The 27,876-nt window shown below is 48.9% G+C and overlaps 1 protein-coding gene across 3 annotated transcripts in view; it reads left to right on the top strand.

Annotated features, from left to right (window-relative positions):
* RBM26 (RNA binding motif protein 26) overlaps positions 1 to 27,876 on the top strand; it is a 421,593-nt gene that overhangs the window by 103,421 nt on the left and 290,296 nt on the right. For all 3 annotated transcript variants that reach the window (XM_063952997.1, XM_063952996.1, XM_063952995.1), the window contains exons 4-5: positions 1,783 to 1,871; positions 15,148 to 15,297. In XM_063952997.1, the coding sequence (XP_063809067.1) occupies positions 1,783 to 1,871; positions 15,148 to 15,297 (239 nt within the window). The remainder of the gene's footprint in view (positions 1 to 1,782; positions 1,872 to 15,147; positions 15,298 to 27,876) is intronic.

Here is a 27,876-nt window from a genome sequence, read left to right as displayed (position 1 = left end):
GATTTTAATACCTACCGGTAAATCCTTTTCTCTTTAGTCCGTAGAGGATGCTGGGCGCCCATCCCAGTGCGGACTCTATCTGCAGTACTTGTTATTAGTTATTGCTTTGGTTACCCAAAGGTTGTGTTTTGGTTCAATCAGCCTGTTGCTGATTTTTTTGGTTCATGCTGTTAACTGGTTAGTTGAATGCCATGTTGTACGGTGTGTTGTGGTGTGGACTGGTATGTGTCTCACCCTTGGTTAACAAAAATCCTTTCCTCAAAATGTCCGTCTCCCTGGGCACAGTCCCTATAACTGAGGTCTGGAGGAGGGGCATAGAGGGAGGAGCCAGTTCACACCCATTTAAAGTCAAAGTGCCCATGTCTCCTGCAGATCCCGTCTATACCCCATAGTCCTTTTGGAGTCCCCAGCATTCTCTACGGACTAAGAGAAAAGGATTGACCGGTAGGTATTAAAATCCTATTTTAGAAGGCCTTTTACTAGATTTTGGGGCATGTCTGCATCCTATTAGGACGCCTGAACTAAAAATCCATTCTTGTGCGAAAACACACAGGTTAAGTGTAACCTGTGTGTTGTCGAGTTTTCGTCCTCAAAAAGCCGTCGCTGATCAGAGATTTTGTCTCGCCTGTCTGAGGCAAGTGAAACAAAATCCCCAATAAGCCGAGCATTGCACCGGCTTTTCGGGGACAATAGCTTAGCCTGGGGTGAATCCATTAGCAGCAGTTAATTACCGTGGCTAATTGGATAACCCCTGAACCTGAATAGATGAAAATCATCCAGTATTTACCGGTACCAAAGATTAAGGTTTGTGTGTTGTCCTTTACAAGTCCCAGACTCAACTATTATTGGAAAGATGTGGGTGGCTTTCAAGAAGACATAATATTTCTAGGATGGATGAGTGGGAAAAAAAATGCTTAAGCAAGAATAGCAGGCTACATGGTTATTTGGAAACTTTTTTGTCAAATGTGATGACAGTGTACCCAAATTTTATACAGGTCACGTTGCATTGTGTGTATATATATATGTTTGTATATATGTATATATATATATATATATATATATAATATTATATATTTTAATTCAGCAATTCACAATTGTGCTATTAATGTGCCATGTTAAGTGTGTACCCGGCAGAGAGAGTGTGCATTAACTTTTTTTCAATATGACCAGGAGTGCCAGTAGGTGCTAAACAGAGTCTGCAATGTGTAGGGGAATATCGCCCATTACTTTCAGAAGTTTTTCAAGTACATTCAGTACTTATAAGATTTCTAAATCTCTACTGTATATCTGCCAGTGTTGCAACTCCTATACATAATGGTTGGAGTTGCAGTGAGCGCGTCCTATAGGATGCCTTTTGCTGCTGCTCAGTAAAATGAAAGTCAATTAAAAATTAAATAAAATAAAAAAACAGTGACTGATCAGATAAGAGCAACCCCCCTCAAAAGGTGCCCGCTCATGCTGGCACCAACTTAAAAATTGGTTAGCTTGTGGCGGGGTATAGAGGAGAGTATCCCCCTAGTGGAGGATGAAGAAAGAAAGTGTTTTTAATTGTAACTTGTTGCAAATGTGTAAAGCATCCAACTATAAGTAACCACTGAGTGAAAAATTAGTACAGGAACTTGTAAAATGAACATAGTTCTAGCTGATAACGCCAATGATTGAAATAGCTATTTAATCTGCAAGCACACTATGGGCACTCTGGGAGGTAGAAGATCTGTGCGGGTCGCTGGGGTTTAATGGTGATTACGTTTTCCAATTATCCTGTTTTTCTATTTTCTCTAGGTAATCAAAGATGAAGAAATAGAAAAAAAAGTTTCAAGAAGACTGAATCATAGTCCTCAGGCATCAAGCACACGCCATAGGGATAATAGGTAAATTGTAATTGGAATTTAAAAAAATAAAAATATCTTTGACGTGAAATTTAAATGCAGATATTTTCTGGCATTCATATAGTGGTAACAGCTGTGTAATATAAGTTGTTTGTATTTTTCGGTCAGCCAGTGATCTGACACTGGGGACAGTGGGTATAGCCAGGCGTTCAGTCAGGGCACCATGGAGTTAAACTTGTGGAGTGCAGCCTGGGAAGCCCCTCCGTCCCTATACTCAGCCTGCCTCATGCCAGTCAGTTTTTTCCTTGGTGCTCAGGAGAGGATAATGTTTCTTAAGAAGCAGGGCTTTCAGCCATGATAGCTTTATTTTTTCTCTTACATTAGTTCCACATTAGTACAATGGGGCTATAGACGGGTCCACCAGGAGCCATTGGCACTTTAAGAGTTGGAGAGTGTGGGCTGGCTCCTGCCTCTATGCCCCTCCTACCAGACTCAGTTTAGAAAATGTGCCAGGAGGAGCTGGTCACAGCTAGGGGAGCTCTACAGAGCTTTTCTAGTAAAGTTTATTTTTAGAGTTTATTGTTTTACAGGGAGGCTGCTGGCAACAGCCTCCCTGCAGCGAGGGACTAAGGGGGGAGCAGTGTCCGCCCTGCGGGGTCTGAGCCACTGTCTCCGCTGACTGAACACTGAGCTCCAGAGGGGTCACATCGTTCTCCGCCACAGGGGACCGCTCGCCCCAGCAGCATGCCGCCAACACTTTACAGAGCTGAAGATGTGGTGAGTGAGACACCAACCCCCTTAGCAAGCGGGGGGACGGTGTGAAGATGGCGGCAGCGGGGAGGGAGCGCAGTATTAACTGCGCTCCTGGGAAGGCTCAGAGGCACATGGTGCGGCGCTTTGAGGGGCTCCCTGGGCCAGCGCTTACCCCATACACTGGTCCAGAAGCCTGTCGGGGTCCTCTGATCTCAGCCAGCACATTTTCCTCAGGCCAGTATAATCCATGAAGAGCGGGAAGACAGCGCCATTAAAGTGGCGGAGCTTCTCAGAGCGGGCCCAGCAGCATTTCAGCGCCATTTTTCTGCCTGCACAGCGCTGAGAGGAAGAACAGGTCCCTCCACAGCAACTCCAGCTATCTGTACACGGTACCAGAGGGTTGTAGAAGGGAGGGGAGGCTGTAATAAGACTGTGTGTCCTATTAATGAGCACAGTCAGCGCTGACAAGGGGTTTCTCCTTGCTACAAAGCACTGTGTGTGGGTTGGCTCCAATCTCTGTCTCTCTCTTGCCATTCTTGGGGGGGAAACTCTGTCTGCCTCTACCTGTGTGTGTGTGTTTGGTGGTCTCCTTTAGCTATGTCCAGGGACACTGTGTCATATGCTGCAGAGGATTTATCCTCCCAGGATGATCCCATTCCGTGTAATCAGGATAGCACTGGTTTAGCACAGATACCAGCAAGGAAACCAGAGGTTTTCCTCTATCAAAACTTGGATTTCTCAGATTGCTGACAGGGTTGCTAGTAATGAATCTGCAACTCAGTTATTACAGAGCTCTATGGCAGTATGGCCTGTGTCTGGTACCTCAGGACGCCCCGCTATATACCCCCACAAACGTGCGCTTGTGCATGTCACACAAGACGACACGGATACCGATTCTGACAGATGGTGATGGGTATGTGCTGCGGGGGTCCGCATCTCTTGCAAGGGGGTTGCAATTGTTGATAGAGGCTATCAGGGATGTGTTAAATGTAAATGATACCACACCTGAGCAGGTTGAGGAGGCTTTTTTCACTGAAAATAAGAAAGCCTCGCTGTGTCAAAGGAGCTGAATGCTATATTTGAAAAAGCATGGGTAAACCCTGGAAAGAAGTTTCAGATCCCTAAGAGGAGTCTGGTGGCTTTTCCTTTCCCTGATGAGGATAGGAAAAAGTGGGAAAACCCGCCGCATCTGTATCCAGACTCTCAAAAAAGGTGGTTTTACCTGTTCCTGTTAAAGGAGCCGGCAGAGAGGAAAATTGATAACACGCTTAAGTCAATGTACACTGCTTCAGTGCCCATATTACGTCCCACTATTGCTAGTGCATGGATTGCAAAGGCAATAATGAAGTGGTCGGCTACCTTGCTTGAGGAGGGGGATACAATGGATAGGGATGACGTTGCATTGTATTTACGCAACATTCGTGATTCTGCAGGTTTTATGGAAGAATCCATGAAAGACCCGGGTTCCATGGCTGCGGGAATTTCTTCCATGTCTGTTTCAGCTCGTCGGGGACTGTGGTTCTGCCAGTGGTCGGCCGACGCGGGATCCAGAAGAAGTGTGGAGTCGCTACCGTATACAGGTCAGGCTCTCTTTGGGGAAGCTCTAGACCAGGCATTCCCAACCACGGTCCTCAAGGCACACTAACAGTGCAGGTTTTAGTGATATCCAGGCTTCAGCACAGGTGACTTAATTAGTAGCTCAGTTATTTTGATTTAACCATCTGTGCTGCAGCCTGGATATCACTAAAACCTGTCCTGTTGGTGTGCCTTGAGGACCGTGGGTGGGAATGCCTGCTCTAGACGCTTGGATATCCACTGCTACAGCAGGTAAGTCTCCGTTTCTTCCCTCAGCAGCACCTGCTCCGAAGAAATCCTTCTCCTCAGCTGCGCAACAGTCTTTTCGGCCTAACAAGCCTAGAAAGGCCAGATCATCCAATACCTTTTTTAGAGGAGGTAAGGTTAAGTCCAAGAAACCTGCCGCTGCAGGTTCCCAGGAACAAAAGCCTGCTTCAGGTACCCCAAAGTCCTCCGCATGACGGTGGACTGCACGGCCCGGTGGTGGGGCCTGTGGGAGCGAGACGCAGACAGTTCTGTCATGTCTGGGTATCGTCCGGCCTGGATCCCTGGGTAGTAGATAGTGTGTCTCAGGATCACAGGCTGGAATTTCATAGTTTCCCTCCTCATCGGTTTTTCAATTCGGGCTTACCAACTCTGTTGGAGGACTGCACAGTGCTTCAAGACGCTGGCCAAAAGCTGGTGGAGGCACAGGTCATTGTGCCGGTGCCACCTCACATGCTGACCAAAGGTTACTATTCAAACCTTTTCGTGGTACCGAAACCGGATGGTTCGGTCAGGCCCATTCTGAACCTAAAATCATTGAACCCTTTTCTCAAGGAGTTCAAGTTCAAGATGGAGTCTCAGGGCGGTGATATCAGGTCTGGAAGAGGGGGAATTCCTGGTATCACTGGATATCAAGGATGCGTACCTTTACATTCCGATCTGGCTGCCTCATTAGGTGTATTTCTGCTTCGCACTCCTGGACTGTCATCTTCAGTTCCAGGCCCTGCCATTCGGCCTCTCTACAGCACCAAGGGTGTTTACCAAAGTGATGGCGGAAATGATGATGCTACTCCGCAAGCAGAGTGTGAACATCAGCCCTTATCTGGCCGATCTCCTGATAAATGCATCGTCCAAGGAGAAGCTGCTGCAGTCCATTGTTCTCACAAAGCGACTGCTGCAGAGTCACGGGTGGATTCTGAATTTTCCAAAGTCACATTTGGAACCAACCCAGAAATTGTCATTTCTGGGAAAGATCCTGGATACGGAAGTGCAGCGGGTGTTTCTTCCGCGGGACAAGGCGTTGGTGATCCAATCCATGGTCCGGGATGTCTTGAAGCCACCCCGGGTGTCGGTTCATCAATGCATTCGCCTATTGGGAAAGATGGTGGCCTCCTACGAGGCTCTCCAGTACGGGAGGTTCCATGCCTATGAGGCTCTCCAGTACGGGAGGTTCCATGCTCTGCCCATCCAACTGGATCTCCTGGACAAGTGGTCGGGATCTCACCTCCACATGCATCAGAGAATTCGTCTGTCGCCAAGGGCAAGGATTTCTCTCCTCTGGTGGCTCCAATTGCCTCACCTCCTAGAAGGCCGCAGGTTCGGGATTCAGGACTGGGTTCTGTTGACAACGGATGCGAGCCTCCGGGGCTGGGGAGCAGTCACTCAAGGAGTAACCTTCCAAGGAAGGTGGTCAAGCCTGGAAAATGGCCTGCCCATCAACATCCTGGAACTAAGAGCCGTCTACAACGGTCTACTTCAGGCGGCCCCTCTTCTGAGAAATCGGGCCATCCAAGTGCAGTCGGACAACGTAACAACAGTGGCTTACATAAACCGACAGGGCGGAACGAAGAGCAGAGTGGCAATGTCAGAGGTGACAAGAATACTCCTCTGGACAGAAACACACGCGTTAGCGCTGTCAGCCATTTTCATTCTGGGAGTAGACAATTGGGATGCAGACATCCTCAGCAGAAACAATCTCCATCAAGGAGAGTGGGGACTCCATCCGGAGGTTTTCAGGGAAATAACAGATCTTTGGGGTTTGCCCCAAATAGACATGATGGCCTCTCGTCTCAACAAGAAGCTTCAGCGTTATTGTTCCAGGTCGAGGGACCCACAGGCAGTGGCAGTGGACGCCCTGGTGTCTCCGTGGGTGTTCCAGTCAGTTTACGTGTTTCCGCCACTCCCACTCATCCCAAGAATCCTAAAGCTCATAAGGAGAACAAGGGTTCAAGCGATCCTAATTGCCCCAGACTGGCTAAGAAGGGCTTGGTACGCGGACCTTCTGAATATACTGCAAGAAGAGCAGAGGCCTCTTCCTCTTAGGGAGGACCTGCTGCAGCAGGGACCGTTCGCCTATCAAGAAGTTGAGCGCCTGATTCTTGCTCGGAGGAGCATTCCGAACAAGGTTATTCCTACCCTCATACAGGCTAGGAAAGGGGTAACGTGAAAACATTACCATCGTATTTGGAAGAAATATGTTTCTTTGTGTGAGTCCAAGAAGTTTCCTGCGGTGGAATTTCAACTGGGACATTTCCTCCTCTTCCTGCAAGCAGGAGTGGATATGGGTCTGAGGTTGGGATCTGTGAAGGTCCAGATTTCAGCCCTATCCATTTTCTTTCAGAAGCAATTGGCTGCCCTCCCTGAGGTTCAGACCTTTTTGAAGGGAGTTATGCATTTCCAACCTCCCTTTGTAACGCCTACGGCGCCATGGGACCTTAACGTGGTGTTGTAGTTCCTCCAGTCGGTTTAGTTTGAGCCTCTACAGGAGGTGCAGCTCAAATTTCTTATATGGAAGGCGGTTACTTTGTTTGCCTTAGCTTCTTCTAGACGTGTCTCCGAGCTGGGGGCTTTATCCTGTAAAAGCCCTTACTTGATCTTCCACGAAGATAGAGCTGAGCTTCGGACTCGTCAACAGTTTCTTCCGAAGGTTGTGTCTGCTTTTCATATCAACCAACCTATTGTGGTTACTTCAAAGTCCTTGGATGTAGTGAGAGCTCTGAAGATATATGATATCTCGTCACAGGAAGTCGGACTCTTTATTTGTCCTGTATGATCCCAAGAAATCTGGGTGTCCTGCTTCTAAACAGACTATCTTGCTGGATTAGATTCTCTATTCAGCACGCTTATTCTACGGCAGGACTGCCGTGTCCAAAATCTGTTAAGGCCCACTCTACTCGTAAGGTGGGGTCTTCCTGGGCGGCTGCCCGGGGTGTCTCGGCAGTACAACTTTGCCGAGCTGCAACTTGGTCTGGGTCGAACACGTTTGCAAAGTTTTACAAGTTCGATACTTTGGCCTCTGATGATCTGATGTTCGGTCAATCGGTTCTGCAGGAGCCTCCGCGCTCTCCCTCCCGTTCTGGGAGCTTTGGTACATCCCCATGGTACTTATGTGGACCCCAGCATCCTCTAGGACATAAGAGAAAATAGGATTTTGGTACCTACTGGTAAGTCCTTTTCCTGTAGTCCGTAGAGGATGCTGGGTGCCCGCCCAGCACTTCGTTTTCCTGCAAAATTGTGATTTAGTTCAGTACAACTTCGTTTTAGTTGAATACTGCATTGTTACTTGGTAAGTAATGTTTCAGCTGTTGCTGAGTAGTTCAAGCTAGTTGTCTTGACGTGCCTTGTATGTGTGAGCTGGTATGAATCTCACCACTATCTGTGTTAAGTCCTTCTCTCGAAGTATGTTGTCTCCTCCGTCACAGTTTCTAGACTGAGTCTGGTAGGAGGGGCATAGAGGGAGGAGCCAGCCCACACTCTCAAACTCCTAAAGTGCCAAAGGCTCCTGGTGGACCCGTCTACCCCATGGTACTAATGTGGACCCCAGCATCCTCTACGGACTACGAGAAAAGGATTTACCGGTAGTTACCAAAATCCTATTTCTCTAACGTCCTAGTGGATGCTGGGGACTCCGAAAGGACCATGGGGAATAGCGGCTCCGCAGGAGACTGGGCACAAAAGTAAAAGCTTTAGGACTACCTGGTGTGCACTGGCCCCTCCCCCTATGACCCTCCTCCAAGCCTCAGTTAGATTTTTGTGCCCGAACGAGAAGGGTGCAGTCTAGGTGGCTCTCCTGAGCTGCTTAGAAAAAAAGTTTAGTTTTAGGTTTTTTATTTTCAGTGAGACCTGCTGGCAACAGGCTCACTGCACCGAGGGACTAAGGGGAGAAGAAGCGAACTCACCTGCGTGCAGAGTGGATTGGGCTTCTTAGGCTACTGGACATTAGCTCCAGAGGGACGATCACAGGCCCAGCCATGGATGGGTCCCAGAGCCGCGCCGCCGTCCCCCTTACAGAGCCAGAAGACTGAAGAGGTCCGGAAAATCGGCGGCAGAAGACGTCCTGTCTTCAATAAGGTAGCGCACAGCACCGCAGCTGTGCGCCATTGCTCTCAGCACACTTCACACTCCGGTCACTGAGGGTGCAGGGCGCTGGGGGGGGGCGCCCTGAGACGCAATAAAAACACCTTTTTTGGCAAAAAATACATCACATATAGCTCCTGGGCTATATGAATGCATTTAACCCCTGCCAATTTTTCCATAAAAAAGCGGGAGAAAGGCCGCCGAAAAGGGGGCGGAGCCTATCTCCTCAGCACACTGGCGCCATTTTTTCCTCACAGCTCCGTTGGAGGAAGGCTCCCTGACTCTCCCCCGCAGTCCTGAACTACAGAAACAGGGTAAAACAAGAGAGGGGGGGCACTAATTTGGCAGATAAATATATATTGCAGCTATATCAGGGAAAAACACTTATATAAGGTTATCCCTATATATATATATAGAGCGCTCTGGTGTGTGCTGGCAAACTCTCCCTCTGTCTCCCCAAAGGGCTAGTGGGGTCCTGTCCTCTGTCAGAGTATTCCCTGTGTGTGTGCTGTGTGTCGGTACGTTGTGTCGACATGTATGAGGAGGAAAATGGTGTGGAGGCGGAGCAATTGCCTGTGTTAGTGATGTCACCCCCTAGGGAGTCGACACCTGACTGGATGGTCTTATGGAAAGAATTACGTGATAGTGTCAGCACTTTACAAAAGACTGTTGACGACATGAGACAGCCGGCAAATCAGTTAATACCTGTACAGGCGTCTCAAACACCGTCAGGGGCTCTAAAACGCCCGTTACCTCAGGTCGATACAGACACTGACACGGACACTGACTCCAGTGTCGACGGTGAGGAAACAAACGTATTTTCCAGTAGGGCCACACGTTACATGATCACGGCAATGAAGGAGGTTTTGAACATTTCTGATACTACAAGTACCACAAAAAAGGGTATTATGTGGGGTGTGAAAAAACTACCCGTAGTTTTTCCTGAATCAGATGAATTAAATGAGGTGTGTGATGAAGCGTGGGTTTCCCCCGATAAAAAACTGCTAATTTCTAAAAAATTATTGGCATTATACCCTTTCCCGCCAGAGGTTAGGGCACGTTGGGAAACACCCCCTAGGGTAGATAAGGCGCTCACACGCTTATCAAAACAAGTGGCGTTACCGTCTCCTGATACGGCCGCCCTCAAGGAACCAGCTGATAGGAAGCTGGAAAATATCCTAAAAAGTATATACACACATACTGGTATTATACTGCGACCAGCAATCGCCTCAGCCTGGATGTGCAGTGCTGGGGTGGCTTGGTCGGATTCCCTGACTGAAAATATTGATACCCTGGACAGGGACAATATATTATTGACTATAGAGCATTTAAAGGATGCATTTCTATATATGCGAGATGCACAGAGGGATATTTGCACTCTGGCATCAAGAGTAAGTGCGATGTCCATTTCTGCCAGAAGAGGGTTATGGACGCGACAGTGGTCAGGTGATGCGGATTCCAAACGGCATATGGAAGTATTGCCGTATAAAGGGGAGGAGTTATTTGGGGTCGGTCTATCGGACCTGGTGGCCACGGCAACGGCTGGGAAATCCACCTTTTTACCCCAGGTCACCTCTCAGCAGAAAAAGATACCGTCTTTTCAGGCTCAGTCCTTTCGTCCCCATAAGGGCAAGCGGGCAAAAGGCCACTCATATCTGCCCCGGGGCAGAGGAAGGGGAAAAAGACTGCAGCAGACAGCCTCTTCCCACGAACAGAAGCCCTCCCCCGCTTCTGCCAAGTCCTCAGCATGACGCTGGGGCCTTACAAGCGGACTCAGGCACGGTGGGGGCCCGTCTCAAGAATTTCAGCGCGCAGTGGGCTCACTCGCAAGTGGACCCCTGGATCCTGCAGGTAGTATCTCAGGGGTACAAATTGGATTTCGAGACGTCTCCCCCTCGCCGGTTCCTGAAGTCTGCTTTACCAACGTCTCCCCCCGACAGGGAGGCGGTATTGGAAGCCATTCACAAGCTGTATTCCCAGCAGGTGATAATCAAGGTACCCCTCCTACAACAGGGAAAGGGGTATTATTCCACGCTGTTTGTGGTACCGAAGCCGGACGGCTCGGTGAGACCCATTTTAAATCTGAAATCCTTGAACACTTACATAAAAAGGTTCAAGTTCAAGATGGAGTCACTCAGAGCAGTGATAGCGAACCTGGAAGAAGGGGACTATATGGTGTCTCTGGACATCAAGGATGCTTACCTCCATGTCCCAATTTGCCCTTCTCACCAAGGGTACCTCAGGTTTGTGGTACAGAACTGTCACTATCAGTTTCAGACTCTGCCGTTTGGATTGTCCACGGCACCCCGGGTCTTTACCAAGGTAAAGGCCGAAATGATGATTCTTCTTCGAAGAAAAGGCGTCTTAATTATCCCTTACTTGGACGATCTCCTGATAAGGGCAAGGTCCAGAGAACAGTTAGAGGTCGGAGTAGCACTATCTCAAGTAGTACTACGACAGCACGGATGGATTCTAAATATTCCAAAATCGCAGCTGATTCCGACGACACGTCTGCTGTTCCTAGGGATGATTCTGGACACAGTACAGAAAAAGGTGTTTCTCCCGGAGGAGAAAGCCAGGGAGTTATCCGACCTAGTCAGGAACCTCCTAAGACCAGGCCAAGTGTCAGTGCATCAATGCACAATGGTCCTGGGAAAGATGGTGGCTTCTTACGAAGCGATTCCATTCGGCAGATTCCACGCAAGAACTTTTCAGTGGGATCTGCTGGACAAATGGTCCGGATCGCATCTTCAAATGCATCAGCGGATAACCCTGTCTCCAAGGACAAGGGTGTCTCTCCTGTGGTGGTTACAGAGTGCTCATCTCCTAGAGGGCCGCAGATTCGGCATTCAGGATTGGGTCCTGGTGACCACGGATGCCAGCCTGAGAGGCTGGGGAGCAGTCACACAGGGAAAAAATTTCCAGGGCTTGTGGTCAAGCATGGAAACGTCACTTCACATAAATATCCTGGAACTAAGGGCCATTTACAATGCCCTAAGTCAGGCAAGACCTCTGCTTCAGGGTCAGCCGGTGTTGATCCAGTCGGACAACATCACGGCAGTCGCCCACGTAAACAGACAGGGCGGCACAAGAAGCAGGAGGGCAATGACGGAAGTTGCAAGGATTCTTCGCTGGGCGGAAAATCATGTGATAGCACTGTCAGCAGTGTTCATTCCGGGAGTGGACAACTGGGAAGCAGACTTCCTCAGCAGACACGATCTTCACCCGGGGGAGTGAGGACTTCACCCAGAAGTCTTCCACATGATTGTGAACCGTTGGGAAAAACCAAAGGTGGACATGATGGCGTCCCGCCTCAACAAAAAACTGGACAGATATTGCGGTCAAGGGACCCTCAGGCAATAGCTGTGGACGCTCTGGTAACACCGTGGGTGTACCAGTCAGTATATGTGTTCCCTCCTCTGCCTCTCATACCCAAGGTACTGAGAATCATAAGAAGGAGAGGTGTAAAGACTATACTCGTGGCTCCGGATTGGCCAAGAAGGACTTGGTACCCGGAAATTCAAGAGATGATCACGGAAGATCCGTGGCCTCTACCTCTAAGAAAGGACCTGCTCCAGCAGGGACCATGTCTGTTCCAAGACTTACCGCGGCTGCGTTTGACGGCATGGCGGTTGAACGCCGGATCCTGAAGGAAAAAGGCATTCCGGATGAAGTTATCCCTACCCTGATCAAAGCCAGGAAGGATGTAACTGTGCAACATTATCACCGTATTTGGCGTAAATATGTTGCGTGGTGTGAGGCCAGGAAGGCCCCTACAGAGGAATTTCAACTGGGTCGATTCCTGCATTTCCTGCAAACAGGACTGTCTATGGGCCTCAAATTAGGGTCCATTAAGGTTCGAATTTCGGCCCTGTCGATATTCTTCCAAAAAGAACTAGCTTCAGTTCCTGAAGTTCAGACGTTTGTCAAGGGGGTACTGCATATACAGCCTCCTTTTGTGCCTCCAGTGGCACCTTGGGATCTCAATGTAGTTTTGGGATTCCTAAAATCACATTGGTTTGAACCACTCACCACTGTGGATTTAAAATATCTCACATGGAAAGTGGTAATGCTGTTAGCCCTGGCTTCAGCCAGGCGTGTATCAGAATTGGCGGCTTTATCCTATAAAAGCCCTTACCTAATTTTTCATACGGACAGGGCAGAATTGAGGACTCGTCCTCAATTTCTCCCTAAGGTGGTTTCAGCATTTCACTTAAACCAGCCTATTGTGGTGCCTGCGGCTACTAGGGACTTGGAGGATTCCAAGTTGCTGGACGTAGTCAGGGCCCTGAAAATATGTTTCCAGGACGGCTGGAGTCAGAAAATCTGACTCGCTGTTTATCCTGTATGCACCCAACAAGCTGGGTGCCCCTGCTTCTAAGCAGACGATTGCTCGTTGGATTTGTAGTACAATTCAGCTTGCACATTCTGTGGCAGGCCTGCCACAGCCAAAATCTGTAAAAGCCCATTCCACACGGAAAGTGGGCTTATCTTGGGCGGCTGCCCGAGGGGTCTCGGCTTTACAACTTTGCCGAGCAGCTACTTGGTCAGGGGCAAATACGTTTGCAAAATTCTACAAATTTGATACCCTGGCTGAGGAGGACCTGGAGTTCTCTCATTCGGTGCTGCAGAGTCATCCGCACTCTCCCGCCTGTTTGGGAGCTTTGGTATAATCCCCATGGTCCTTTCGGAGTCCCCAGCATCCACTAGGACGTTAGAGAAAATAAGAATTTACTTACCGATAATTCTATTTCTCATAGTCCGTAGTGGATGCTGGGCGCCCATCCCAAGTGCGGATTGTCTGCAATACTTGTACATAGTTATTGTTACAAAAATCGGGTTATTATTGTTGTGAGCCATCTTTTCAGAGGCTCCTCTGTTATCATGCTGTTAACTGGGTTCAAATCACAAGTTGTACGGTGTGATTGGTGTGGCTGGTATGAGTCTTACCCGGGATTCAAAATCCTTCCTTATTGTGTACGCTCGTCCGGGCACAGTATCCTAACTGAGGCTTGGAGGAGGGTCATAGGGGGAGGGGCCAGTGCACACCAGGTAGTCCTAAAGCTTTTACTTTTGTGCCCAGTCTCCTGCGGAGCCGCTATTCCCCATGGTCCTTTCGGAGTCCCCAGCATCCACTACGGACTATGAGAAATAGAATTATCGGTAAGTAAATTCTTATTTTTTTCAGTCAGCCAATAGTGGAGGATGGGACCCTGGGACGTCCCAAAGCTATCCCCTTAAGGGCGGGAATGCTCCCGAGCTGCAATAATGACACTACGTCCAAAGGCCGAGTCGGTCGAGGCGAACGTGTCAAAGCGATAAAACTTCAAAAAGGTATGAGCGGACGAATACGTTGCGGCCTTGCAAAGCTGCTCCGCAGAGACTCCCCGGCGAACCGCCCTGGAATGAACAACCGGCTTCGATAGAGGAACAGGTATGGTATGCCGGCGGCCGATATCCCGGCAGTCAGCATACAGACGCCGAGATCCCGGCAGCCAGAATGCCAGTAGCAGGGCGAGCGCAACGCAGCACCTTGCGGGTTCGCTGCGCTTGCCGCAGGTTCTATTCCCACTCTATGGGTGTTGTGGACACCCGCAAGTGGGAATAGCCCCTGCTAGCCAGTATTCTGGCTGTAGGCATTGCCAGTAATCGGAATTTAGGCATCTTTATCCTGACTGCCAGGATCCCAACTGCCGGCAGTGTAACCGCATCCTCACTAAATACAGTGTATAGTACAGTAGAGTGAAATATTTTGTAGTTACTGGTAAACTTCGGGCAGACCATACTGAAACAAGCATGCAGGAGCCGCCTCCCAACAAGTGTAACCGTGTCTCGTGCCTAATGGGAAAAGCCCTTGTGATTTATGTCTCAGTTGACTGTTCCTTCCAATAATTCTCCATATTTCATCACAAGGTGATTATGGGGTAGTTGTGTCTTAATGAAAATCAAGTAAGGAGCTAGTACTGATGTTCTTGAGCTCCTATGCTTATACTTTATGGAGTAAATAAGGGGCACAATGGTACCTTCTCTGTGTTGTCTTGCTGGACTGTTTCTTTGATGTGGGAAGGGGAATATTTTTTTTTTTTCTCCCACATGCTCTGCCCATCAAGGCTAAAGCGGTATTGGAAGCTTAGTAGGCAAAAGCTGGGATCCTGTCTGAAGATTGACCGTGTTTAGGTCGACCACTATAGGTCGACATGTTCTAGGTCGACATGAGTCTTTCACATTTTTTTTTTTTTTTTTACTTTTTCATACTTAACGATCCACGTGGACTACGATTGGAACGGTAGCCTGCCATGCGAGGGGACACTGTGCACTAATTGGGCTTCCTGGTCACTGTACGGAGAAAACGACACCAAAAAAACATGAAAAACTCATGTCGACCTAGAACATGTTGACCCAAAAACCCTGTCGACCTTCAAACCCTGTCGACCTATAGTGGTCAACCTAAACATTGTTGACCTAATGATCCACACCCCAAAAGCTGTAGTAGAGCATGTACAAGCCAATACATTAATAATTTTCTGTAGCAGGTGTGTGTACAGCAGTAGGAAAGCCACCTGTTTTGGATCTACCTTGGAATTACAAGAACACTTTAATTTTCTAATCAGTGTTCTTTTTTTTTTTTTCTCTCTCATTTTGTAATTAGGGAAAACAATAGAAAAAGAAGTAACTCTGATAGAGAGAGTGCTTCCCTTCAGAACTCTTTCAGATCAGGAGGCCAGGAACTGAAACAAGATGTTGATACAACATCAGCCCGTCTGAGTGGAAGCAAAGTACAGACTACAAAGAATACTAGGTACACTATTGTTGTTTTGTGTTATTAGTATGTTTTATTTACTCATAGTTTATTACAACAGACACCTTAAATATGGTGGCCATTAAAATGGTGGTTGTTTTGTTTTTCACTAAATTTGCAATCTCAAAGGCCTTGTCTGTTGTACCACTCAAGGTCTTTGAGATAGCAAATTTAGTGAATTAGAATTGTCCGTTTTAAATACTTGCATTCATACATTTAAACTACAAATAAAACTGCCACCATATTTAAGGTGTCATTGTTGGTCTGTTCAAGTGCTGTTGTAATGCATTACATAAAATATTTTCTGTTTCGTCCTTTGTGGGGAACACTGCCAGACTGTGGGTTTAGAGGGGAGGCTGAGGAGTAGGCACTAAATAGTTAAACCATTGTAGCTGAAGATTCCTAACACCCAAGGTTTAGGGCATAATCTGTACTGAAAACCCATAGACTATATCTGTTAACCTTGTGTCTGTATATATTTTAGTTGGTTAGTTACACAGACATACCACATATACTAATATAATAAAACACTAAAGTTGCTCATCACTTCAATGGGGGAATTCAAGTGTTTTGCGCGCCGTTGGCCACTAGATGGCGCCCAGCTGAGCAATTCAAGTGTTACACAGAATGTGATGGCAGATAAGAACCACTAATAACCATTTGGTCCGTCTATTATGCCATTTTCTCTAACGTCCTAGTGGATGCTGGGGACTCCGTAAGGACCATGGGGAATAGACGGGCTCCGCAGGAGACATGGGCACTTTAAGAAAGAATTTAGATTCTGGTGTGCTCTGGCTACTCCCTCTATGTCCCTCCTCCAGACCTCAGTTTGAATCTGTGCCCGGACGAGCTGGGTGCTGTTTAGTGAGCTCTCCTGAGCTTACTATAAGAAAGTATTTTGTTAGGTATTTTTATTTTCAGGGAGCTCTGCTGGCAACAGACTCCCTGCATCGTGGGACTGAGGGGAGAGAAGCAGCCCTACTCTCTGCAGATAGGTCCTGCTTCTTAGGCTACTGGACACCATTAGCTCCAGAGGGATCGTACACAGGATCTCACCCTCGTCGTCCGATCCCGGAGCCGCGCCGCCGCCCCCCTCGCAGAGCCGGAAGACAGAAGCCGGGTGAAAGAAGCAAGAAGACTTCGAAATCGGCGTCAGCAGACTCCAGTCTTCACTGAGGTAGCACACAGCACTGCAGCTGTGCGCCATTGCTCCCACACTACACCCACATACTCCGGTCACTGTAAGGGTGCAGGGCGCAGGGTGGTGCGCCCTGGGCAGCAATTAGAGACCTCTTTGGCAAAAGTTTGCATATATACAGTTGGGCACTGTATATATGTATGAGCCCCCGCCAAAAATTGTACATGAAAGTGGGACAGAAGCCCGCCATCGTGGGGGCGGGGCTTCTTCCTCAGCACTCACCAGCGCCATGTTTTTTCTCCACAGCACCGCTGAGAGGAAAGCTCCCCAGCCTCTCCCCTGCAGTTACACGGTAGAAGAGGGTAAAGAGAGAGGGGGGGGGGGCACATAATTTGGCTTAAAAACAATATATACAGCAGCTACTGGGTTAACACTACGTTACTGTGTGATTCCTGGGTCATATAGCGCTGGGGTGAGTGCTGGCATACTCTCTCTCTGTCTCTCCAGGGGGCCTTGTGGGGGAACTGTCTTCAAATAGAGCATCCCCTGTGTGTGTGGTGTGTCGGTACGTGTGTCGACATGTCTGAGGTAAAAGGCTACCCTAAGGAGAAGATGGAGCAAATGTGTGTGTGAGGGGTGTCTCCGTCGACAACGCCTACACCTGTTTGGATATGTGTAATTAAGTGCTAAGGTGAATTTATTGCACAAAAGATTAGAGAACAGACAGGGAATCTACCCATGTCTATCCCTATGTCGCAGAGACCTTCAGAGTCTCTCAATGATCACTATCCAAAATAATAGACACTGATATCGACACGGAGTCTGACTACGATAATGCAAAGTTACAGCCAAAATGGCAGAAAAGTATTCAATATATGATTTATTGTAATAAAAGATGATTTGCATATCACTGATGACTCATCTGTCCCTGACACAAGGGTACACATGTTTAAGGGGAAGAAAGCTGAGGTAAATTTCCCTCCTCTCATGATGAAAAAGGCGGGAATCTCCAGACAAGAGACTGTAGTTTCCCACAAAGAATTCTCAGGGAGTATCCTTTCCCTACTAGGGCCAGGATATGATGGGAATCTTCCCCTAGGGTGTCACGTTTGCCCAAAAGGTAGCCCAGACGTAACAGCTATTCTCAGGGATCCTGCAGATAGCGTGCACATTCTGGTACACTACTCAGACCGGCGATTGTGTCGGCATGGGTTTATAGCGCTGTGGCAGTGTGGACAGGTACCTTATCAGCAGAGATTGAGACCCTAGTATGTCCTAAGTGGATGCTGGGGACTCCGTCAGGACCATGGGGAATAGCGGCTCCGCAGGAGACAGGGCACAAAAGTAAAAGCTTTAGGATCAGGTGGTGTGCACTGGCTCCTCCCCCTATGACCCTCCTCCAAGCCTCAGTTAGGTTTTTGTGCCCGGCCGAGAAGGGTGCAATCTAGGTGGCTCTCCTAAAGAGCTGCTTAGAGTAAAAGTTTTGTTAGGTAACCCTACGCATCATCACACACTTCATTTTATTTTATCTGATTCAGGAAAAACTACAGGTAGTTTTTTCACTCCCACATAATACCCTTTCTTGTGGTACTTGTAGTATCAGAAACACGTAACACCTCCTTCATTGCCCTTAACGTGTGGCCCTAATGAGAAATACGTTTGTTTATTCACCGTCGACACTGTATTCAGTGTCCGTGTCTGTGTCTGTGTCGACCGACTGAGGTAAATGGGCGTTTTTAAAACCCCTGACGGTGTTTCTGAGACGCCTGGACCGGTCCTAATAGATTGTCGGCCGTCTCATGTCGTCAACCGACCTTGCAGCGTGTTGACATTCTCACGTAATTCTCTAAATAAGCCATCCATTCCGGTGTCGACTCCCTAGAGAGTGACATCACCATTACAGGCAATTTCTCCGCCTCCTCACCAACATCGTCCTCATACATGTCGACACACACGTACCGACACACAGCACACACACCGGGAATGCTCTGACAGAGGACAGGACCCACTAGCCCTTTGGGGAGACAGAGGGAGAGTCTGCCAGCACACACCAAAAACGCTATAATTATATAGGGACAACCTTATATAAGTGTTTCTCCCTTATAGCATCTTTTATATATATACAATATCGCCAAAATCAGTGCCCCCCCTCTCTGTTTTAACCCTGTTTCTGTAGTGCAGTGCAGGGGAGAGCCTGGGAGCCTTCTCTCCAGCTTTTCTGTGAGAGAAAATGGCGCTGTGTGCTGAGGAGATAGGCCCCGCCCCTTTTTCGGCGGCCTCGTCTCCCGCTATTTTTGAAGTTAGGCAGGGGTTAAATATCTCCATATAGCCTCTGTGGGCTATATGTGAGGTATTTTTTGCCTCTAATAAGGTTTTTATTTGCCTCTCAGAGCGCCCCCCCCAGCGCTCTGCACCCTCAGTGACTGTTGTGTGAAGTGTGCTGAGAGGAAAATGGCGCACAGCTGCAGTGCTGTGCGCTACCTTTAGAAGACTGCAGGAGTCTTCAGCCGCCGATTCTGGACCTCTTCTGTCTTCAGCATCTGCAAGGGGGCCGGCGGCGCGGCTCCGGTGACCATCCAGGCTGTACCTGTGATCGTCCCTCTGGAGCTTGATGTCCAGTAGCCAAGAAGCCAATCCATCCTGCACGCAGGTGAGTTGACTCCTTCTCCCCTCAGTCCCTCGCTGCAGTGATCCTGTTGCCAGCAGGAATCACTGTAACATAAAAAACCTAGCTAAACTTTCTCTAAGCAGCTCTTTAGGAGAGCCACCTAGATTGCACCCTTCTCGGCCGGGCACAAAAATCTAACTGGAGTCTGGAGGAGGGTCATAGGGGGAGGAGCCAGTGCACACCACCTGATCTGGTAAAAGCTTTACTTTTTTGTGCCCTGTCTCCTGCGGAGCCGCTATTCCCCATGGTCCTTTCAGGAACCCCAGCATCCACTACGGACTCCGAGAAATAGAATTATCGGTAAGTAAATTCTTATTTTTTTATTTTCAGTGAGTCCTGCTGGCAACAGGTTCACTGCAACGAGGGACTTAGGGGAGAAGAAGTGAACTCACCTGCGTGCAGGATGGATTGGCTTCTTAGGCTACTGGACACTAGCTCCAGAGGGACGATCACAGGTACAGCCTGGATGGGTCACCGGAGCCGCGCCGCCGACCCCCTTGCAGATGCTGAAGAGAGAAGAGGTCCAGAAATCGGCGGCTGAAGACTTCTCAGTCTTCATGAGGTAGCGCACAGCACTGCAGCTGTGCGCCATTGCTCTCAGCACACTTCACACCAACGGTCACTGAGGGTGCAGGGCGCTGGGGGGGGCGCCCTGGGCAGCAATGAAAGTACCTATGCTGGCTAAAAATACATCACATATAGCCTCTGGGGCTATATGGATGTATTTAACCCCTGCCAGGTTGTCAGAAAAACGGGAGAAGAAGCCCGCCGAAAAGGGGGCGGGGCCTATTCTCCTCCGCACACAGCGCCATTTTCCTACACAGCTCCGCTGCTAGGAAGGCTCCCAGGCTCTCCCCTGCACTGCACTACAGAAACAGGGTTAAAACAGAGAGGGGGGGCACTTATTTGGCGATATTATTATATATTAAGATGCTATAAGGGAAAACACTTATATAAGGTTGTCCCTGTATAATTATAGCGTTTTGGTGTGTGCTGGCAAACTCTCCCTCTGTCTCCCCAAAGGGCTAGTGGGGTCCTGTCCTCTATCAGAGCATTCCCTGTGTGTGTGCTGTGTCGGTACGTGTGTGTCGACATGTATGAGGACGATGTTGGTGAGGAGGCGGAGCAATTGCCTGTAATGGTGATGTCACTCTCTAGGGAGTCGACACCGGAATGGATGGCTTATTTAGGGAATTACGTGATGATGTCAACACGCTGCAAGGTCGGTTGACGACATGAGACGGCCGGCAAACCAATTAGTACCTGTCCAGGCGTCTCAAACACCGTCAGGGTCTTTAAAACGCCCATTTACCTCAGTCGGTCGACACAGTGGCAGACACGGACACTGACTCCAGTGTCGACGGTGAAGAAACAAACGTATTTTCCATTAGGGCCACACGTTACATGTTAAGGGCAATGAAGGAGGTGTTACATATTTCTGATACTACAAGTACCACAAAAAAGGGTATTATGTGGGGTGTGAAAAAACTACCTGTAGTTTTTCCTGAATCAGATTAATTAAATGAAGTGTGTGATGATGCGTGGGTTTCCCCCGATAGAAAATTATTGGCATTATACCCTTTCCCGCCAGAAGTTAGGGCGCGTTGGGAAACACCCCTTAGGGTGGATAAGGCGCTCACACGCTTATCAAAACAAGTGGCGTTACCGTCTCCAGATACGGCCGCCCTCAAGGAGCCAGCTGATAGGAGGCTGGAAAATATCCTAAAAAGTATATACACACATACTGGTGTTATACTGCGACCAGCGATCGCCTCAGCCTGGATGTGCAGCGCTGGGGTGGCTTGGTCGGATTCCCTGACTGAAAATATTGATACCCTTGACAGGGACAGTATTTTATTGACTATAGAGCACTCTGGCATCAAGAGTAAGTGCGATGTCCATATCTGCCAGAAGATGTTTATGGACACGACAGTGGTCAGGTGATGCAGATTCCAAACGGCACATGGAAGTATTGCCGTATAAAGGGGAGGAGTTATTTGGGGTCGGTCCATCGGACCTGGTGGCCACGGCAACAGCTGGAAAATCCACCTTTTTTACCCCAAGTCACATCTCAGCAGAAAAAGACACCGTCTTTTCAGCCTCAGTCCTTTCGTCCCCATAAGGGCAAGCGGGCAAAAGGCCAGTCATATCTGCCCAGGGATAGAGGAAAGGGAAGAAGACTGCAGCAGGCAGCCCCTTCCCAGGAACAGAAGCCCTCCACCGCTTCTGCCAAGTCCTCAGCATGACGCTGGGGCCGTACAAGCGGACTCAGGTGCGGTGGGGGGTCGTCTCAAGAGTTTCAGCGCGCAGTGGGCTCACTCGCAAGTGGACCCCTGGATCCTACAAGTAGTATCCCAGGGGTACAGATTGGAAATTCGAGACGTCTCCCCCTCGCCGGTTCCTGAAGTCTGCTTTACCAACGTCTCCCTCCGACAGGGAGGCAGTATTGGAAACAATTCACAAGCTGTATTCCCAGCAGGTGATAATCAAAGTACCCCTCCTACAACAAGGAAAGGGGTATTATTCCACACTATATTATGGTACTGAAGCCAGACGGCTCGGTGAGACCTATTCTAAATCTGAAATCTTTGAACACTTACATACAAAGGTTCAAATCAAGATGGAGTCACTCAGAGCAGTGATAGCGAACCAGGAAGAAGGGGACTATATGGTGTCCCTGGACATCAAGGATGCTTACCTCCATGTCCCAATTTGCCCTTCTCACCAAGGGTACCTCAGGTTCGTGGTACAGAACTGTCACTATCAGTTTCAGACGCTGCCGTTTGGATTGTCCACGGCACCCCGGGTCTTTACCAAGGTAATGGCCGAAATGATGATCCTTCTTCAAAGAAAAGGCGTCTTAATTATCCCTTACTTGGACGATCTCCGGATAAGGGCAAGGTCCAGAGAACAGTTGGAGGTCGGAGTAGCACTATCTCAAGTAGTTCTACGTCAGCACGGGTGGATTCTAAATATTCCAAAATCGCAGCTGTTTCCGACGACACGTCTGCTGTTCCTAGGGATGATTCTGGACACAGTCCAGAAAAAGGTGTTTCTCCCGGAGGAGAAAGCCAGGGAGTTATCCGAGCTAGTCAGAAACCTCCTAAAACCAGGCCAAGTGTCAGTGCATCAATGCACAAGAGTCCTGGGAAAAATGGTGGCTTCTTACGAAGCGATTCCATTCGGCAGATTTCACGCAAGAATTTTTCAGTGGGATCTGCTGGACGAATGGTCCGGATCGCATCTTCAGATGCATCAGCGGATAATCCTGTCTCCAAGGACAAGGGTGTCTCTTCTGTGGTGGCTGCAGAGTGCTCATCTACTAGAGGGCAGCACATTCGGCATTCAGGACGGGGTTCTGGTGACCACGGATGCCAGCCTGAGAGGCTGGGGAGCAGTCACACAGGGAAGAAATTTCCAAGGAGTGTGGTCAAGTCTGGAGACTTCTCTCCACATAAATATACTGGAGCTAAGGGCAATTTACAATGCTCTGAGCCTAGGAAGACCTCTGCTTCAAAGTCAACCGGTGCTGATCCAGTCGGACAACATCACGGCAGTCGCCCACGTAAACAGACAGGGCGGCACAAGAAGCAGGAGGGCAATGGCAGCAAGGATTCTTCGCTGGGCGAAAAATCATGTGATAACACTGTCAGCGGTGTTCATTCCGGGAGTGGACAACTGGGAAGCAGACTTCCTCAGCAGACACGATCTTCACCCGGGGGAGTGAGGACTTCACCCAGAAGTCTTCCACATGATTGTGAACCGTTGGGAAAAACCAAAGGTGGACATGATGGCGTCCCGTCTGAACAAAAAACTGGACAGGTATTGCGCCAGGTCAAGAGACCCTCAGGCAATAGCTGGGACGCTCTGGTAACACCGTGGGTGTACCAGTCGGTGTATGTGTTCCCTCCTCTGCCTCTCATACCCAAGGTCCTGAGAATTATAAGACGGAGAGGAGTAAGAACTATACTCGTGGCTCCGGATTGGCCAAGAAGGACTTGGTACCCGGAACTTCAAGAGATACTAAGAAGGGACTTGCTTCAGCAAGGATCATGTCTGTTCCAAGACTTACCGCGGCTGCGTTTGACGGCATGGCGGTTGAACGCCGGATCCTAAGGGAAAAAGGCATTCCGGAAGAGGTCATCCCTACCCTGGTCAGAGCCAGGAAGGAGGTGACCGCACAACATTATCACCGCATTTGGCGAAAATATGTTGCATGGTGTGAGGCCAGGAAGGCCCCCACGGAGGAATTTCAACTCGGTCGATTCCTGCATTTCCTACAAACAGGAGTGTCTATGGGCCTCAAATTGGGGTCCATTAAGGTTCAAATTTCGGCCCTGTCGATTTTCTTCCAGAAAGAATTGGCTTCAGTTCCTGAAGTCCAGAAGTTTGTCAAGGGAGTACTGCATATACAACCCCCTTTTGTGCCTCCAGTGGCACTGTGGGATCTCAACGTAGTTCTGGGATTCCTCAAATCACATTGGTTTAAACCGCTCAAATCTGTGGATTTGAAATATCTCACATGGAAAGTGACCATGCTGTTGGCCCTGGCCTCGGCCAGGCGAGTGTCAGAATTGGCGGCTTTGTCTCACAAAAGCCCATATATGATTGTCCATTCGGACAGGGCAGAGCTGCGGACTCGTCCCCAGTTTCTCCCTAAGGTGGTGTCAGCGTTTCACCTGAACCAGCTTATTGTGGTACCTGCGGCTACTAGGGACTTGGAGGACTCCAAGTTGCTAGATGTTGTCAGGGCCCTGAAAATATAGGTTTCCAGGACGGCTGGAGTCAGGAAAACTGACTTGCTGTTATCCTGTATGCACCCAACAAACTGGGTGCTCTTGCTTCTAAGCAGACGATTGCTAGTTGGATGTGTAGTACAATTCAGCTTGCACATTCTGTGGCAGGCCTGCCACAGCCAAAATATGTAAATGCCCATTCCACAAGGAAGGTGGGCTCATCTTGGGCGGCTGACCGAGGGGTCTCGGCTTTACAACTTTGCCGAGCTGCTACTTGGTCAGGGGCAAACACGTTTGAAAAATTCTACAAATTTGATACCCTGGCTGAGGAGGACCTGGAGTTCTCTCATTCGGTGCTGCAGAGTCATCCGCACTCTCCCGCCCGTTTGGGAGCTTTGGTATAATCCCCATGGTCCTGACGGAGTCCCCAGCATCCACTTAGGACGTCAGAGAAAATAAGAAATTACTTACCGATAATTCTATTTCTTGTAGTCCGTAGTGGATGCTGGGCGCCCATCCCAAGTGCGGATTGTCTGCAATACTTGTACATAGTTATTGTTACAAAAATCGGGTTATTATTGTTGTGAGCCATCTTTTCAGAGGCTCCGCTGTTATCATGCTGTTAACTGGGTTCAGATCACAGGTTGTACAGTGTGATTGGTGTGGCTGGTATGAGTCTTACCCGGGATTCAAAATCCTTCCTTATTGTGTACGCTCGTCCGGGCACAGTATCCTAACTGAGGCTTGGAGGAGGGTCATAGGGGGAGGAGCCAGTGCACACCACCTGATCCTAAAGCTTTTACTTTTGTGCCCTGTCTCCTGCGGAGCCGCTATTCCCCATGGTCCTGACGGAGTCCCCAGCATCCACTACGGACTACGAGAAATAGAATTATCGGTAAGTAAATTCTTATTTAAAGATGCTGTCTTAAGAGAGATATATATATAAAACATGCCCAAAGAGACATGAGTCTACTGGGTCCTAGAGTCAAAGCTATGTCGATTTCTGCTGGACGTGTCCTGTAGAATATGCAATGGACAGATGATGCCGACTTAAGAGGCATATGGAAGGCTGAGGATTGTGTGGAGAAGGGTTCACGGACCTGGGGGGTAATTCCAAGTTGATCGCAGCAGGAATTTAGTTAGCAACTGGGCAAAACCATGTGCACTGCAGGGGAGGCAGATTTAACATGTGCAGAGAGAGTTAGATTTGGGTGTGGTGTGTTCAATCTGCAATCTAATTTGCAGTGTAAAAATAAAGCAGCCAGTATTTACCCTGCACAGAAATAAAATAACCCACCCAAATCTAACTCTCTCTGCACATGTTAAATCTGCCTCCCCTGCAGTGCACATGGTTTTGCCCAATTGCTAACTAAATTCCTGCTGCGATCAACTTGGAATTACCTCCCTGGTCTCCACAGCTATAGCTGGTAATTCTGATATTTTGCCTTATATTCCTACACAGCCTAGGAAAGCACGACATTATCAAATGCAGCCTTTCGAACAAAGAAACAAGAAAGTCCGAGGTGCGTCCTTTCTTGCCAGAGGCGGGGGCAGAGGAAAGAAGCTGCACAACACAGCTAGTTTCCAGGAACAGAAGTCCTCCCCGGCCTCTACAAAATCCACTGCATGTCGCTGGGGCTCCACAGGCGGAGCTAGGCCCGGTGGGGGCACGCCTTCGTAAGTTCAGCCACAAGTGGGTTCACTCCCTGTTAGATACCTGGGCAATAGAGAGGGAAACAGTGTTAACTGCAATTCACAAATTGTATCTTCAACAGGTGGTGGTCAAGGTTCCCCTCCTTCAACAAGGAGGGGGTTATTATTCGACCATGTTGTAGTCCCGAAACCAGACGGTTCGGTCGGACCCATATTGAATTTAAAATCCCTGAACATATACCTGAAAAGGTTCAAGTTCAAGATGGAATCGCTAAGGGCGGTCATTGCAAGCCTGAAAGGGGGAGATTTTATGGTGACTCTGGACATAAAGGATGCATACCTTCATGTCCCCATTTATCCACCTCATCAGGCGTACCTCAGAATTGCGGTACGGGATTGTCATTACCAATTTCAGACGTTGCCGTTTGGTCTCTCCACGGCCCCGAGAATATTCACCAAGGTAATGGCGGAAATTATGGTGCTCCTGCGGAAGCAAGGTGTCACTATTATCACATAGTTGGACGATCTCCTCATAAAAGCGAGATCAAGAGAGCAGTTGCTGAACAGCGTATCACTTTCTCTGGAAGTGTAACGGCAACACGGCTGGATTCTATATATTCCAAAGTCGCACTTGGTTCCTACAGCTCATCTGCCTCTCCTAGACTTGATCCTAGACACAGACCAGAAAAGGGTTTATCTCCCGATAGAGAGAGCTCAGGAGCTCATGACACTGGTCAGGAATCTATTAAAACCAAAACAGGTGTCAGTGCATCACTGCACTCGAGTCCTGGGAAGGATGGTGGCATCATACGAGGCCATTCGGCAGGTTCCATGCGAGGACCTTCCAATGGGACTTACTGGACAAGTGGTCCTGATCACATCTTCAGATGCATCGGTTAATCACCCTATCCCCCAGGGCCAGGGTGTCTCTCCTGTGGTGGCTGCAGAGTGCTCACCTTCTCGAAGGTCGCAGATTCGGCATTCAGGACTAGGTCCTGGTGACCACGGATGCAAGCCTCCGAGGGTGGGGGGGCAGTCACACAGGGAAGAAATTTCCAAGGTCTGTGGTCAAGTCAGGAGACTTGCCTTCACATCAACATCCTGGAACTAAGGGCCATATACAACGCCCTACGTCAAGTGGAGTCCCTGCTTCGCGACCAACCGGTACTGATTCAGTCAGACAACATCACCGCAGTGGCTCATGTAAACCGCCAAGGCGGCACAAGGAGCAGGGTGGCGATGGTAGAAGCCGCCAGAATTCTTCGCTGGGCGGAGAATCACGTAAGCGCACTGTCAGCAGTGTTCATTCCGGGATAGGACAACTGGGAAGCAGACTTCCTCAGCAGGCACGACCACCCGGGAGAGTGGGGGCTTCATCAAGAAGTCTTCACGCAGATTGCAAGTCGGTGGGAACTGCCACAGGTGGTCATGATGGCATCCCGCCTCAACAAAAAGCTGCAGAGATATTGCGCCAGGTCAAGAGACCCTCAGGCGATAGCTGTGGACGCACTGGTGACACCGTGGGTGTTCCAGTCGGTCTATGTATTTCCTCCTCTTCCTCTCATACCCAAGGTGCTGAGAATCATAAGGAAAAGAGGAGTGAGAACAATACTCATTGTTCCGGATTGGCCAAGAAGGACTTGGTATCCAGATCTGCAAGAAATGCTCACAGAGGACCCGTGGCCTCTGCCTCTAGGACAGGATTTGTGCAACAGGGGCCCTGTCTGTTCCAAGACTTACCGCGGCTGCGTTTGACGGCATGGCGGTTGAACGCCGGATCCCTGCAGAAAAAGGCATTCCGGATGAGGTCATTCCTACGCTGATAGAGGCTAGGAAGGATGTGACGGCTCAACATTATCACCGTATACGACGACTTCTGCAATGCTTGTATATAGTTATTGCTTAAATAAGGGTTATGTTATAGTTGCATCAGAGTTTATCTGATGCTCTGTGATTGTTCGTACTGTTAACTGGGTAAAGTTATCACAAGTTATACGGTGTGATTGGTGTGGCTGGTATGAGTCTTACCCTGGATTCCCAAAATCCTTTCCTTGTACTGTCAGCTCTTCCGGGCACAGTTTCTCTAACTGAGGTCTGGAGGAGGGACATAGAGGGAGGAGCCAGAGCACACCAGAATCTAAATTCTTTCCTAAAGTGCCCATGTCTCCTGCGGAGCCCGTCTATTCCCCATGGTCCTTACGGAGTCCCCAGCATCCACTACGGACTACGAGAAATAGATTTACCGGTAAGTAAAATCTTATTTTTTTTCCTCTTACGTTCCAAGAGGATGCTGGGGTCCACATTAGTACCATGGGGTATAGACTGGTCCACTAGGAACCATTGGCACTTGGTAAGAGTTTGAGAGTGTGGGCTGGCTCCTCCCT

The sequence above is a fragment of the Pseudophryne corroboree genome, chromosome 2 (assembly GCF_028390025.1).
Source record: "Pseudophryne corroboree isolate aPseCor3 chromosome 2, aPseCor3.hap2, whole genome shotgun sequence".
NCBI lineage: Eukaryota > Metazoa > Chordata > Amphibia > Anura > Myobatrachidae > Pseudophryne > Pseudophryne corroboree.
This window is presented reverse-complemented; position numbering and strand designations above follow the sequence as displayed.